Source organism: Ascaphus truei, chromosome 3, assembly GCF_040206685.1.
Source record: "Ascaphus truei isolate aAscTru1 chromosome 3, aAscTru1.hap1, whole genome shotgun sequence".
Taxonomy (NCBI): Eukaryota; Metazoa; Chordata; class Amphibia; order Anura; family Ascaphidae; genus Ascaphus; species Ascaphus truei.
The window spans coordinates 430,099,960-430,117,592 of record NC_134485.1 but is presented as its reverse complement, the minus strand read 5'-3'; the positions used below and the strand labels follow the sequence as shown (position 1 = coordinate 430,117,592).

At 45.1% G+C, this 17,633-nt stretch overlaps 1 protein-coding gene across 4 annotated transcripts in view; it reads left to right on the top strand.

Moving 5' to 3' along the window:
- STXBP5L (syntaxin binding protein 5L) overlaps window positions 1–17,633 on the top strand; it is a 575,500-nt gene that overhangs the window by 236,648 nt on the left and 321,219 nt on the right. For all 4 annotated transcript variants that reach the window (XM_075592898.1, XM_075592896.1, XM_075592897.1 and 1 more), the window contains exon 5: window positions 8,758–8,892. In XM_075592898.1, the coding sequence (XP_075449013.1) occupies window positions 8,758–8,892 (135 nt within the window). The remainder of the gene's footprint in view (window positions 1–8,757; window positions 8,893–17,633) is intronic.

Here is a 17,633-nt window from a genome sequence, read left to right as displayed (position 1 = left end):
ACATCACACTGAGCTGCTGCCTGTGGTTGTATTACTGTGTACTCAGCCTGCTACTTTAGTGTGTTACACATCACACTGAGCTGCTGTCTGTGGTTGTGTTACTGTGTACTCAGCCTGCTACTTTAGTGTGTTACACATCACACTGAGCTGCTGTCTGTGGTTGTATTACTGTGTTCTCAGCCTGCTACGTTAGTGTGTTACACATCACACTGAGCTGCTGTCTGTGGTTGTGTTACTGTGTACTCAGCCTGCTACTTTAGTGTGTTACACATCACACTGAGCTGCTGTCTGTGGTTGTGTTACTGTGTACTCAGCCTGCTTCTTTAGTGTGTTACACATCACACTGAGCTGCTGTCTGTGGTTGTATTATTGTGTACTCAGCCTGCTACGTTAGTGTGTTACACATCACACTGAGCGGCTGTCTGTGGTTGTGTTACTGTGTACTCAGCCTGCTACTTTAGTGTGTTACACATCACACTGAGCTGCTGTCTGTGGTTGTGTTACTGTGTACTCAGCCTGCTACTTTAGTGTGTTACACATCACACTGAGCTGCTGTCTGTGGTTGTATTACTGTGTACTCAGCCTGCTACTTTAGTGTGTTACACATCACACTGAGCGGCTGTCTGTGGTTGTGTTACTGTGTACTCAGCCTGCTACTTTAGTGTGTTACACATCACACTGAGCTGCTGTCTGTGGCTGTGTTACTGTGTACTCAGCCTGCTACGTTCGTGTGTTACACATCACACTGAGCGGCTGTCTGTGGTTGTGTTACTGTGTACTCAGCCTGCTACTTTAGTGTGTTACACATCACACTGAGCTGCTGTCTGTGGTTGTGTTACTGTGTACTCAGCCTGCTACGTTAGTGTGTTACACATCACACTGAGCGGCTGTCTGTGGTTGTGTTACTGTGTACTCAGCCTGCTACTTTAGTGTGTTACACATCACACTGAGCTGCTGTCTGTGGTTGTGTTACTGTGTACTCAGCCTGCTACGTTAGTGTGTTACACATCACACTGAGCTGCTGCCTGTGGTTGTATTACTGTGTACTCAGCCTGCTACTTTAGTGTGTTACACATCACACTGAGCGGCTGCCTGTGGTTGTATTACTGTGTACTCAGCCTGCTACTTTAGTGTGTTACACATCACACTGAGCTGCTGTCTGTGGTTGTGTTACTGTGTACTCAGCCTGCTACTTTAGTGTGTTACACATCACACTGAGCTGCTGTCTGTGGTTGTGTTACTGTGTACTCAGCCTGCTACGTTAGTGTGTTACACATCACACTGAGCTGCTGTCTGTGGTTGTGTTACTGTGTACTCAGCCTGCTACGTTAGTGTGTTACACATCACACTGAGCGGCTGTCTGTGGTTGTGTTACTGTGTACTCAGCCTGCTACTTTAGTGTGTTACACATCACACTGAGCTGCTGTCTGTGGTTGTGTTACTGTGTACTCAGCCTGCTACTTTAGTGTGTTACACATCACACTGAGCGGCTGTCTGTGGTTGTGTTACTGTGTACTCAGCCTGCTACTTTAGTGTGTTACACATCACACTGAGCGGCTGTCTGTGGTTGTGTTACTGTGTACTCAGCCTGCTACGTTAGTGTGTTACACATCACACTGAGCTGCTGTCTGTGGTTGTGTTACTGTGTACTCAGCCTGCTACGTTAGTGTGTTACACATCACACTGAGCTGCTGTCTGTGGTTGTGTTACTGTGTACTCAGCCTGCTACTTTAGTGTGTTACACATCACACTGAGCTGCTGTCTGTGGCTGTGTTACTGTGTACTCAGCCTGCTACGTTAGTGTGTTACACATCACACTGAGCTGCTGTCTGTGGTTGTGTTACTGTGTACTCAGCCTGCTACTTTAGTGTGTTACACATCACACTGAGCTGCTGTCTGTGGTTGTGTTACTGTGTACTCAGCCTGCTACTTTAGTGTGTTACGCATCACACTGAGCTGCTGTCTGTGGTTGTGTTACTGTGTACTCAGCCTGCTACGTTAGTGTGTTACACATCACACTGAGCTGCTGTCTGTGGCTGTGTTACTGTGTACTCAGCCTGCTACGTTAGTGTGTTACACATCACACTGAGCGGCTGTCTGTGGTTGTGTTACTGTGTACTCAGCCTGCTACTTTAGTGTGTTACACATCACACTGAGCTGCTGTCTGTGGTTGTGTTACTGTGTACTCAGCCTGCTACTTTAGTGTGTTACACATCACACTGAGCTGCTGTCTGTGGTTGTATTACTGTGTACTCAGCCTGCTACTTTAGTGTGTTACACATCACACTGAGCGGCTGTCTGTGGTTGTGTTACTGTGTACTCAGCCTGCTACTTTAGTGTGTTACACATCACACTGAGCTGCTGTCTGTGGCTGTGTTACTGTGTACTCAGCCTGCTACGTTCGTGTGTTACACATCACACTGAGCGGCTGTCTGTGGTTGTGTTACTGTGTACTCAGCCTGCTACTTTAGTGTGTTACACATCACACTGAGCTGCTGTCTGTGGTTGTGTTACTGTGTACTCAGCCTGCTACGTTAGTGTGTTACACATCACACTGAGCGGCTGTCTGTGGTTGTGTTACTGTGTACTCAGCCTGCTACTTTAGTGTGTTACACATCACACTGAGCTGCTGTCTGTGGTTGTGTTACTGTGTACTCAGCCTGCTACGTTAGTGTGTTACACATCACACTGAGCTGCTGCCTGTGGTTGTATTACTGTGTACTCAGCCTGCTACTTTAGTGTGTTACACATCACACTGAGCGGCTGCCTGTGGTTGTATTACTGTGTACTCAGCCTGCTACTTTAGTGTGTTACACATCACACTGAGCTGCTGTCTGTGGTTGTGTTACTGTGTACTCAGCCTGCTACTTTAGTGTGTTACACATCACACTGAGCTGCTGTCTGTGGTTGTGTTACTGTGTACTCAGCCTGCTACGTTAGTGTGTTACACATCACACTGAGCTGCTGTCTGTGGTTGTGTTACTGTGTACTCAGCCTGCTACGTTAGTGTGTTACACATCACACTGAGCGGCTGTCTGTGGTTGTGTTACTGTGTACTCAGCCTGCTACTTTAGTGTGTTACACATCACACTGAGCTGCTGTCTGTGGTTGTGTTACTGTGTACTCAGCCTGCTACTTTAGTGTGTTACACATCACACTGAGCGGCTGTCTGTGGTTGTGTTACTGTGTACTCAGCCTGCTACTTTAGTGTGTTACACATCACACTGAGCGGCTGTCTGTGGTTGTGTTACTGTGTACTCAGCCTGCTACGTTAGTGTGTTACACATCACACTGAGCTGCTGTCTGTGGTTGTATTACTGTGTACTCAGCCTGCTACGTTAGTGTGTTACACATCACACTGAGCTGCTGTCTGTGGTTGTGTTACTGTGTACTCAGCCTGCTACTTTAGTGTGTTACACATCACACTGAGCTGCTGTCTGTGGCTGTGTTACTGTGTACTCAGCCTGCTACGTTAGTGTGTTACACATCACACTGAGCTGCTGTCTGTGGTTGTGTTACTGTGTACTCAGCCTGCTACTTTAGTGTGTTACACATCACACTGAGCTGCTGTCTGTGGTTGTGTTACTGTGTACTCAGCCTGCTACTTTAGTGTGTTACGCATCACACTGAGCTGCTGTCTGTGGTTGTGTTACTGTGTACTCAGCCTGCTACGTTAGTGTGTTACACATCACACTGAGCTGCTGTCTGTGGTTGTGTTACTGTGTACTCAGCCTGCTACTTTAGTGTGTTACACATCACACTGAGCTGCTGTCTGTGGTTGTATTACTGTGTACTCAGCCTGCTACTTTAGTGTGTTACACATCACACTGAGCGGCTGTCTGTGGTTGTGTTACTGTGTACTCAGCCTGCTACTTTAGTGTGTTACACATCACACTGAGCGGCTGTCTGTGGTTGTGTTACTGTGTACTCAGCCTGCTACTTTAGTGTGTTACACATCACACTGAGCTGCTGTCTGTGGTTGTGTTACTGTGTACTCAGCCTGCTACTTTAGTGTGTTACACATCACACTGAGCTGCTGTCTGTGGTTGTGTTACTGTGTACTCAGCCTGCTACTTTAGTGTGTTACACATCACACTGAGCTGCTGTCTGTGGTTGTATTACTGTGTACTCAGCCTGCTACGTTAGTGTGTTACACATCACACTGAGCTGCTGTCTGTGGTTGTGTTACTGTGTACTCAGCCTGCTACGTTAGTGTGTTACACATCACACTGAGCGGCTGTCTGTGGTTGTGTTACTGTGTACTCAGCCTGCTACGTTAGTGTGTTACACATCACACTGAGCTGCTGTCTGTGGTTGTGTTACTGTGTACTCAGCCTGCTACTTTAGTGTGTTACACATCACACTGAGCTGCTGTCTGTGGTTGTGTTACTGTGTACTCAGCCTGCTACTTTAGTGTGTTACACATCACACTGAGCTGCTGTCTGTGGTTGTATTACTGTGTACTCAGCCTGCTACTTTAGTGTGTTACACATCACACTGAGCGGCTGTCTGTGGTTGTGTTACTGTGTACTCAGCCTGCTACGTTAGTGTGTTACACATCACACTGAGCTGCTGTCTGTGGTTGTGTTACTGTGTACTCAGCCTGCTACTTTAGTGTGTTACACATCACACTGAGCTGCTGTCTGTGGTTGTATTACTGTGTACTCAGCCTGCTACTTTAGTGTGTTACACATCACACTGAGCGGCTGTCTGTGGTTGTGTTACTGTGTACTCAGCCTGCTACTTTAGTGTGTTACACATCACACTGAGCGGCTGTCTGTGGTTGTGTTACTGTGTACTCAGCCTGCTACTTTAGTGTGTTACGCATCACACTGAGCTGCTGTCTGTGGTTGTATTACTGGGTACTCAGCCTGCTACGTTAGTGTGTTACACATCACACTGAGCGGCTGTCTGTGGTTGTGTTACTGTGTACTCAGCCTGCTACTTTAGTGTGTTACACATCACACTGAGCGGCTGTCTGTGGTTGTATTACTGTGTACTCAGCCTGCTACTTTAGTGTGTTACACATCACACTGAGCTGCTGTCTGTGGTTGTGTTACTGTGTACTCAGCCTGCTACTTTAGTGTGTTACACATCACACTGAGCTGCTGTCTGTGGCTGTGTTACTGTGTACTCAGCCTGCTACTTTAGTGTGTTACACATCACACTGAGCTGCTGTCTGTGGTTGTGTTACTGTGTACTCAGCCTGCTACTTTAGTGTGTTACACATCACACTGAGCTGCTGTCTGTGGTTGTATTACTGTGTACTCAGCCTGCTACTTTAGTGTGTTACACATCACACTGAGCTGCTGTCTGTGGCTGTATTACTGTGTACTCAGCCTGCTACTTTAGTGTGTTACACATCACACTGAGCGGCTGTCTGTGGTTGTGTTACTGTGTACTCAGCCTGCTACTTTAGTGTGTTACACATCACACTGAGCGGCTGTCTGTGGTTGTGTTACTGTGTACTCAGCCTGCTACTTTAGTGTGTTACACATCACACTGAGCTGCTGCCTGTGGTTGTATTACTGTGTACTCAGCCTGCTACTTTAGTGTGTTACACATCACACTGAGCTGCTGTCTGTGGTTGTGTTACTGTGTACTCAGCCTGCTACTTTAGTGTGTTACACATCACACTGAGCTGCTGTCTGTGGTTGTGTTACTGTGTACTCAGCCTGCTACTTTAGTGTGTTACACATCACACTGAGCTGCTGTCTGTGGTTGTATTACTGTGTACTCAGCCTGCTACTTTAGTGTGTTACACATCGCACTGAGCTGCTGTCTGTGGTTGTGTTACTGTGTACTCAGCCTGCTACTTTAGTGTGTTACACATCACACTGAGCGGCTGTCTGTGGTTGTGTTACTGTGTACTCAGCCTGCTACTTTAGTGTGTTACACATCACACTGAGCGGCTGTCTGTGGTTGTGTTACTGTGTACTCAGCCTGCTACGTTAGTGTGTTACACATCACACTGAGCGGCTGTCTGTGGTTGTGTTACTGTGTACTCAGCCTGCTACTTTAGTGTGTTACACATCACACTGAGCTGCTGTCTGTGGTTGTATTACTGTGTACTCAGCCTGCTACTTTAGTGTGTTACACATCACACTGAGCGGCTGTCTGTGGTTGTGTTACTGTGTACTCAGCCTGCTACTTTAGTGTGTTACACATCACACTGAGCTGCTGTCTGTGGTTGTATTACTGTGTACTCAGCCTGCTACTTTAGTGTGTTACACATCACACTGAGCTGCTGTCTGTGGTTGTATTACTGTGTACTCAGCCTGCTACTTTAGTGTGTTACACATCACACTGAGCTGCTGTCTGTGGTTGTATTACTGTGTACTCAGCCTGCTACGTTAGTGTGTTACACATCACACTGAGCTGCTGTCTGTGGCTGTATTACTGTGTACTCAGCCTGCTACTTTAGTGTGTTACACATCACACTGAGCGGCTGTCTGTGGTTGTATTACTGTGTACTCAGCCTGCTACGTTAGTGTGTTACACATCACACTGAGCTGCTGTCTGTGGTTGTGTTACTGTGTACTCAGCCTGCTACTTTAGTGTGTTACACATCACACTGAGCTGCTGTCTGTGGTTGTATTACTGTGTACTCAGCCTGCTACTTTAGTGTGTTACACATCACACTGAGCTGCTGTCTGTGGTTGTATTACTGTGTACTCAGCCTGCTACGTTAGTGTGTTACACATCACACTGAGCGGCTGTCTGTGGTTGTATTACTGTGTACTCAGCCTGCTACTTTAGTGTGTTACACATCACACTGAGCGGCTGTCTGTGGTTGTGTTACTGTGTACTCAGCCTGCTACGTTAGTGTGTTACACATCACACTGAGCTGCTGTCTGTGGTTGTATTACTGTGTACTCAGCCTGCTACTTTAGTGTGTTACACATCACACTGAGCTGCTGTCTGTGGTTGTGTTACTGTGTACTCAGCCTGCTACGTTAGTGTGTTACACATCACACTGAGCTGCTGTCTGTGGTTGTGTTACTGTGTACTCAGCCTGCTACTTTAGTGTGTTACACATCACACTGAGCTGCTGTCTGTGGTTGTATTACTGTGTACTCAGCCTGCTACGTTAGTGTGTTACACATCACACTGAGCGGCTGTCTGTGGTTGTGTTACTGTGTACTCAGCCTGCTACTTTAGTGTGTTACACATCACACTGAGCGGTTGTCTGTGGTTGTATTACTGTGTACTCAGCCTGCTACTTTAGTGTGTTACACATCACACTGAGCGGCTGTCTGTGGTTGTGTTACTGTGTACTCAGCCTGCTACGTTAGTGTGTTACACATCACACTGAGCTGCTGTCTGTGGTTGTATTACTGTGTACTCAGCCTGCTACTTTAGTGTGTTACACATCACACTGAGCTGCTGTCTGTGGTTGTGTTACTGTGTACTCAGCCTGCTACGTTAGTGTGTTACACATCACACTGAGCTGCTGTCTGTGGTTGTGTTACTGTGTACTCAGCCTGCTACTTTAGTGTGTTACACATCACACTGAGCTGCTGTCTGTGGTTGTATTACTGTGTACTCAGCCTGCTACGTTAGTGTGTTACACATCACACTGAGCGGCTGTCTGTGGTTGTGTTACTGTGTACTCAGCCTGCTACTTTAGTGTGTTACACATCACACTGAGCGGTTGTCTGTGGTTGTATTACTGTGTACTCAGCCTGCTACTTTAGTGTGTTACACATCACACTGAGCGGCTGTCTGTGGTTGTGTTACTGTGTACTCAGCCTGCTACGTTAGTGTGTTACACATCACACTGAGCTGCTGTCTGTGGTTGATGGTGTGATGTATATGGATGTTATACATACAGTGCTTACTTTGCCTATTTGTCCTATCATTACTGAGTGATACATTTTGCAACTTTATTGTATGACACCATTTACCATCCAGCTTCTTTATAGTGATTAATGGGGGGCGACATTAGAGTGTGACAAGAGCGTTTGTTTCGCTGTGCATTTAACCCTGTCATTACTAGCCAGCACTATCACTAACCGCACTAGCACCTCCCAGCTTGGGGAATATTTTATTCTAAGTTTTAATTCACTTTTACATACTTTTCACCTGTTTCGGCGTATTGATATCCCAATAAACATTTATTATTTTAATTTTAACAGGTCAGACGTCCTGTCGCCATATAGCCCTGCCTTTTGTGGGTAACTGGCATCAGTTAGGCTCCTCTAAGGATTACTATATCCTCCCTACTATTCATTATTGTTGCACCATGAATGCGTGCTAAAAAGGGACTTATGTGACCTCGGTCAGCATCTTTTTGCATTCTATGTTAATTTTCCCTATGCACCTGGTGCTTACTTTAGATTATTTGTGTGGTACTGAGTGTTATCATCGCCTCTATTTGTTACCCTTTGGTAGTCCTGGTTTGGGGAAGAAGGCAGAGGAATCTTGACATCCACATAAAAATATGGGGAAACAGTTGGAATATAAGGCTAGTTAACACATTAATTGATGGAGGAGCCTGCAGAGCAAGACTTTGTAATTCATAGCATGTTATACATCTTATACAGTGTAGATTTCTTCCAGTCCCAGATTAGTCCGGAATATTCTCCTGCTGGTGGCCGTTGGCCAGCGGTAGCCGATGGTAAGTGGTAGGTGGCCTCCTTGCAATATGATAGTAGACACTTGTTTTTGGATCACTGCTTGGTAATAACCAAATAAAATGATCTAATGATTGCGCTGCTATAAATTAACTGTGCCCCGGTTTTGACATTCTTGCAGGATTACGTGTTGCCATCTGCCTTTCCAGAGTAAGTGGCTCTACGTTGGAACAGAGAGAGGAAACACACACATCGTACATATCGAGTCCTTTATTCTTTCTGGATATGTCGTCATGTGGAACAAGGCAATAGAATTGTGAGTATGGACGTCTGTCGCTGTGTTTATACCATCATCTTGCAGTATTCAGTGCCATCTTGTGACTTTCATTATTATTATTAATAATAATAATAATTTTTATGGTAGACGCAATCTAAAGTGCAGAACATTACATTGGCAATCAAGTATAGGAAATGTTTAACATAATGGTGTACAAATGGAAAATCCCGGCGCTTAAGAATTTTATATAGTACGTGGGAAACAAAGAAAGGTCGGATGCAAGGGCATGGCACAGAGCGTGGGCACATCGGTACAGAACGTGGGCATGGCACAGAGCGTGGGCACATCGGTACAGAACGTGGGCATGGCACAGAGCGTGGGCACATCGGTACAGAACGTGGGCATGGCACAGAGCGTGGGCACATCGGTACAGAACGTGGGCATGGCACAGAGCGTGGGCACATCGGTACAGAACGTGGGCATGGCACAGAGCGTGGGCACATCGGTACAGAACGTGGGCATGGCACAGAGCGTGGGCCCATCGGTACAGAACGTGGGCATGGCACAGAGCGTGGGCACATCGGTACAGAACGTGGGCATGGCACAGAGCGTGGGCACATCGGTACAGAACGTGGGCATGGCACAGAGCGTGGGCACATCGGTACAGAACGTGGGCATGGCACAGAGCGTGGGCACATCGGTACAGAACGTGGGCATGGCACAGAGCGTGGGCACATCGGTACAGAACGTGGGCATGGCACAGAGCGTGGGCCCATCGGTACAGAACGTGGGCATGGCACAGAGCGTGGGCACATCGGTACAGAACGTGGGCATGGCACAGAGCGTGGGCACATTGGTACAGAATGTGGGCATGGCACAGAGCGTGGGCACATCGGTACAGAACGTGGGCATGGCACAGAGCGTGGGCACATCGGTACAGAACGTGGGCATGGCACAGAGCGTGGGCACATTGGTACAGAACGTGGGCATGGCACAGAGCGTGGGCACATTGGTACAGAACGTGGGCATGGCACAGAGCGTGGGCACATTTGTACAGAGGGAAGTGTATCTTTTGGTATTTCCATGCCATTTAAATGCCGCCTTTAAAAGTTGAGGTGTCAGTCAGCCCTTCAAGGTGGGAAGAGAATGGCCGCAGCGAACGTTGATGTGAAGAGTCCAGAGAAAGGGGGTACTGAGTCATGTGGGTCACTAAAGAGACAGCATTGAGTAGGGTGGAAATAATGAGTAGGTACTGTATGTAGCGAGAGATCCATGTTAAAATGGACGGAACTATAGACCTGTTTGTATCCACCTCATTTTTATTAGACAGTTCCCCAAATTATTGTGCATACAAATAATTTTGGGGCATTCTGGTTGACATCTTTGGGTTGTGAAAGTTCAGATTTCTCTACAAGTCTCACTCCATTTACGTGTTTACGGTGGGACGTGAGTGCGTACACTGCATACACATACTGTATGAGAGATTGGCGTGAGAGCATACACTGCGTACACTGCATACACATACTGTATGAGAGATTGGCGTGAGTGCATACACTGCATACACATACTGTATGAGAGATTGGCGTGAGTGCATACACTGCATACACATACTGTATGAGAGATTGGCGTGAGTGCGTACACTGCATACACATACTGTATGAGAGATTGGCGTGAGTGCATACACTGCATACACATACTGTATGAGAGATTGGCGTGAGTGCATACACTGCATACACTGCATACACATACTGTATGAGAGATTGGTGTGAGTGCGTACACTGCGTACACTGCATACACATACTGTATGAGAGATTGGCGTGAGTGCATACACTGCATACACATACTGTATGAGAGATTGGTGTGAGTGCGTACACTGCATACACATACTGTATGAGAGATTGGTGTGAGTGCGTACACTGCATACACATACTGTATGAGAGATTGGCGTGAGTGCATACACTGCATACACATACTGTATGAGAGATTGGCGTGAGTGCATACACTGCATACACTGCATACACATACTGTATGAGAGATTGGTGTGAGTGCGTACACTGCGTACACTGCATACACATACTGTATGAGAGATTGGCGTGAGTGCATACACTGCATACACATACTGTATGAGAGATTGGCGTGAGTGCGTACACTGCATACACATACTGTATGAGAGATTGGTGTGAGTGCATACACTGCATACACATACTGTATGAGAGATTGGCGTGAGTGCATACACTGCATACACTGCGTACACATACTGTATGAGAGATTGGCGTGAGTGCATACACATACTGTATGAGAGATTGGCGTGAGTGCATACACTGCATACACATACTGTATGAGAGATTGGCGTGAGTGCATACACTGCATACACATACTGTATGAGAGATTGGTGTGAGTGCGTACACTGCATACACATACTGTATGAGAGATTGGCGTGAGTGCATACACTGCATACACATACTGTATGAGAGATTGGTGTGAGTGCATACACTGCATACACATACTGTATGAGAGATTGGCGTGAGTGCGTACACTGCATACACATACTGTATGAGAGATTGGCGTGAGTGCATACACTGCATACACATACTGTATGAGAGATTGGTGTGAGTGCGTACACTGCATACACATACTGTGTGAGAGATTGGCGTGAGTGCATACACTGCATTACATACTGTATGAGAGATTGGTGTGAGTGCATACCCTGCATTACATACTGTATGAGAGATTGGTGTGAGTGCGTACACTGCATACACATACTGTATGAGAGATTGGCGTGAGTGCATACACTGCATACACATACTGTATGAGAGATTGGTGTGAGTGCGTACACTGCATACACATACTGTATGAGAGATTGGCGTGAGTGCATACACTGCATACACTGCATACACATACTGTATGAGAGATTGGTGTGAGTGCGTACACTGCGTACACTGCATACACATACTGTATGAGAGATTGGCGTGAGTGCATACCCTGCATACACATACTGTATGAGAGATTGGCGTGAGTGCATACACTGCATTACATACTGTATGAGAGATTGGTGTGAGTGCATACCCTGCATTACATACTGTATGAGAGATTGGTGTGAGTGCATACCCTGCATTACATACTGTATGAGAGATTGGTGTGAGTGCATACACTGCATACACATACTGTATGAGAGATTGGTGTGAGTGCATACACTGCATACACTGCATACACATACTGTATGAGAGATTGGCGTGAGTGCATACACTGCATACACATACAGTACTGTATGAGAGATTGGTGTGAGTGCGTACACTGCATACACATACTGTATGAGAGATTGGTGTGAGTGCGTACACTGCATTACATACTGTATGAGAGATTGGTGTGAGTGCATACACTGCATTACATACTGTATGAGAGATTGGTGTGAGTGCATACACTGCGTACACTGCATACACATACTGTATGAGAGATTGGCGTGAGTGCATACACTGCATACACTGCATACACATACTGTATGAGAGATTGGTGTGAGTGCGTACACTGCATTACATACTGTATGAGAGATTGGCGTGAGTGCATACACTGCATACACATACTGTATGAGAGATTGGTGTGAGTGCGTACACTGCATACACATACTGTATGAGAGATTGGCGTGAGTGCGTACACTGCGTACACTGCATACACATACTGTATGAGAGATTGGCGTGAGTGCATACACTGCATACACATACTGTATGAGAGATTGGTGTGAGTGCATACACTGCATACACTGCATACACATACTGTATGAGAGATTGGTGTGAGTGCATACACTGCATACACTGCATACACATACTGTATGAGAGATTGGCGTGAGTGCATACCCTGCATTACATACTGTATGAGAGATTGGTGTGAGTGCATACACATACTGTATGAGAGATTGGTGTGAGTGCATACACTGCATACACTGCATACACATACTGTATGAGAGATTGGTGTGAGTGCATTCACTGCATACACATACTGTATGAGAGATTGGTGTGAGTGCGTACACTGCATACACATACTGTATGAGAGATTGGCGTGAGTGCATACACTGCGTACACTGCATACACATACTGTATGAGAGATTGGCATGTTAACACACACACACATACACTGCATACACATACTGTATGACAGATTGGCATGTTAACACACACACATACACTGCATACAAATACTGTATGAGAGATTGGCATGTTAACACACACACACACATACACTGCATACACATACTGTATGACAGATTGGCATGTTAACACACACACACACACATACACTGCATACACATACTGTATGACAGATTGGCATGTTAACACACACACACATACACTGCATACACATGCTGTATGAGAGATTGGCATGTTAACACACATACATACACTGCATACACATACTGTATGAGAGATTGGCGTGTTAACACACACTGCATACACATACTGTATGAGAGATTGGCATGTTAACACACATACACACTGCATACACATACTGTATGAGAGATTGTCATGTTATCACACACATACACTGCATACACATACTGTATGGGAGATTGGTATGTTAACACAAACACATACAGTGCATACACATACAGTGCATACACATACTGTATGAGTTCGGCATGTTAACACACGCATACACTACATACACATACTGTATGAGAGATTGGCATGTTAACACACACATACACTGCATACACATACTGTATGAGAGATTGGCATGTTAACACACATACATACACGGCATACACATACTGTATGAGAGATTGGCATGTTAACACACATACACACACTGCATACACTGCATACACATACTGTATTAGAGATTGGCGTGTTAACACACACACACATACACTGCATACACGTACTGGTTGAGAGATTGGCATGTTAACACACACACATACACATACTGTACACATACTGTATGAGAGATTGGCATGTTAACACACACACACACACACACACACACACACACTGCATACACATACTGTATGAGAGATTGGCATGTTAACACACACACATACACTGCATACACATACTGTATGAGAGATTGGCATGTTAACACACACACATACACTCCATACACATACTGTATGAGAGATTGGCGTGAGTGCATACACTGCATACACTGCATACACATACTGTATGAGAGATTGGCGTGAGTGCATACCCTGCATTACATACTGTATGAGAGATTGGCGTGAGTGCATACACTGCATACACATACTGTATGAGAGATTGGCATGTTAACACACACACTGCATACAAATACTGTATGAGAGATTGGCATGTTAACACACACACACATACACTGCATACACATACTGTATGACAGATTGGCGTGAGTGCATACCCTGCATTACATACTGTATGAGAGATTGGCGTGAGTGCATACACTGCATACACATACTGTATGAGAGATTGGCATGTTAACACACACACTGCATACAAATACTGTATGAGAGATTGGCATGTTAACACACACACACATACACTGCATACACATACTGTATGACAGATTGGCATGTTAACACACACACATACACTGCATACAAATACTGTATGAGAGATTGGCATGTTAACACACACACACATACACTGCATACACATACTGTATGACAGATTGGCATGTTAACACACACACACATACACTGCATACACATACTGTTTGACAGATTGGCATGTTAACACACACACACATACACTGCATACACATGCTGTATGAGAGATTGGCATGTTAACACTCACTGCATACACATACTGTATGAGAGATTGGCATGTTAACACACACACATACACATACTGTATGAGAGATTGGCATGTTAACACACATACACACTGCATACACAAACTGTATGAGAGATTGTCATGTTATCACACACATACACTGCATACACATACTGTATGGGAGATTGGCATGTTAACACAAACACATACAGTGCATACACATACACTGCATACACATACTGTATGAGAGATTGGCGTGAGTGCATACACTGCGTACACTGCATACACATACTGTATGAGAGATTGGCGTGAGTGCATACACTGCGTACACTGCATACACATACTGTATGAGAGATTGGCGTGAGTGCATACACTGCATACACATACTGTATGAGAGATTGGCATGTTAACACACACACACACACACACTGCATACACATACAGTATGAGAGATTGGCATGTTAACACACACACACACACACACACTGCATACACATACTGTATGAGAGATTGGCATGAGTGCATACACTGCATACACATACTGTATGAGAGATTGGCATGTTAACACACACACATACACTGCATACACATACTGTATGAGAGATTGGCATGTTAACACACACACATACACTCCATACACATACTGTATGAGAGATTGGTGTGAGTGCATACACTGCATACACATACTGTATGAGAGATTGGCATGTTAACACACACACTGCATACAAATACTCTATGAGAGATTGGCATGTTAACACACACACACATACACTGCATACACATACTGTATGACAGATTGGCATGTTAACACACACACATACACTGCATACACATACTGTATGACAGATTGGCATGTTAACACACACACACATACACTGCATACACATACTGTATGACAGATTGGCATGTTAACACACACACACACATAAGTAAAGTGATGTGAATTAAGTATAACACAAGTGTGAGCAGGTAGGTGTGAGCCCCTCTGCCTCCAAATGTGTCCACCAGCGCTCTTACTTATCAGCCTCCTTGTGTATTAATAACACACAAAGGGAGAAAATTAGTTACAAGGGATTTACACAGCAAAACATTTAAACAATTATTACAATCAATTAAAATACTTAGTGTCCATGAAGTTTGCTTTTTGTGGTCCCAAATACAGAGTCCAAGCCTGATCTCCTATGGGTATGCAGCCTTTTTTCATCTGGAACCAACCTCGGGACCAGAGAAAGCTATAGACAGGGAAAGAAAAAAGAAAAAAGCGCAAGGCCCATAGGGTAATATTGTCAGATTTATGGAAAATTAAAACGGTTATAAAAACTCACAGAATAAAAATTGGTATAGGCATCTCGGTGTAAATAACAACCGCAGGAACAGGGGTGTCTGGACGTTTTCCGCTTCTTCTGATGCGTTGATGCACAACCCTCCTCGTTGTCCCGATCAGCAACCGTTCCGCTTCCGCGTCAGCTGACTCGCGACGTCGGCGCGTGACGTCGATCGGGGGGTTGGATTATGGGCGGTCACCTGCTTCTTCTCCGAAGACGGAGCTCCAGGATCTCTGCTCACTGTGTTCTCTTAGTGCCGAGTGCCAGCCACAGCAGCAACCTTTAGCAATGTCCGCCCTACGCGTTTCAAGGACGCTTGTGCTCTTCCTCAGGGGCACGTTCATTGCTGGTTGCTCAAGTCACGACATTATATAGCAAACATGAATTCATTGGCAATTAGTTACTGACATCAATTGATCAATTCTGTACATCGGTGCCCTATTAGTATTAATCTACAGTGTTCTCGCGAGTGTGTAGCTTGATTAGAGAATATTCTTTAATAACATAAACATAAATATATATTGAATAAAGTAACAATGAAATAATTACTAGTATGTCGTGACTTGAGCAACCAGCAATGAACGTGCCCCTGAGGAAGAGGACAAGCGTCCTTGAAACGCGTAGGGCGGACATTGCTAAAGGTTGCTGCTGTGGCTGGCACTCGGCACTAAGAGAACACAGTGAGCAGAGATCCTGGAGCTCCGTCTTCGGAGAAGAAGCAGGTGACCGCCCATAATCCAACCCCCCGATCGACGTCACGCGCCGACGTCGCGAGTCAGCTGACGCGGAAGCGGAACGGTTGCTGATCGGGACAACGAGGAGGGTTGTGCATCAACGCATCAGAAGAAGCGGAAAACGTCCAGACACCCCTGTTCCTGCGGTTGTTATTTACACCGAGATGCCTATACCAATTTTTATTCTGTGAGTTTTTATAACCGTTTTAATTTTCCATAAATCTGACCACACACACACATACACTGCATACACATACTGTATGACAGATTGGCATGTTAACACACACACACATACACTGCATACACATGCTGTATGAGAGATTGGCATGTTAACACACATACATACACTGCATACACATACTGTATGAGAGATTGGCGTGTTAACACACACTGCATACACATACTGTATGAGAGATTGGCATGTTAACACACATACACACTGCATACACATACTGTATGAGAGATTGTCATGTTATCACACACATACACTGCATACACATACTGTATGGGAGATTGGCATGTTAACACAAACACATACAGTGCATACACATACAGTGCATACACATACTGTATGAGTTCGGCATGTTAACACACGCATACACTACATACACATACTGTATGAGAGATTGGCATGTTAACACACACATACACGGCATACACATACTGTATTAGAGATTGGCATGTTAACACACACATACACTGCATACACATACTGTATGAGAGATTGGCATGTTAACACACATACATACACGGCATACACATACTGTATGAGAGATTGGCATGTTAACACACATGCACACACTGCATACACTGCATACACATACTGTATTAGAGATTGGCGTGTTAACACACACACACATACACTGCATACACGTACTGGTTGAGAGATTGGCATGTTAACACACACACATACACATACTGTACACATACTGAATGAGAGATTGGCATGTTAATACAATACTCAAAAAAATGGTACTCCTTGTATC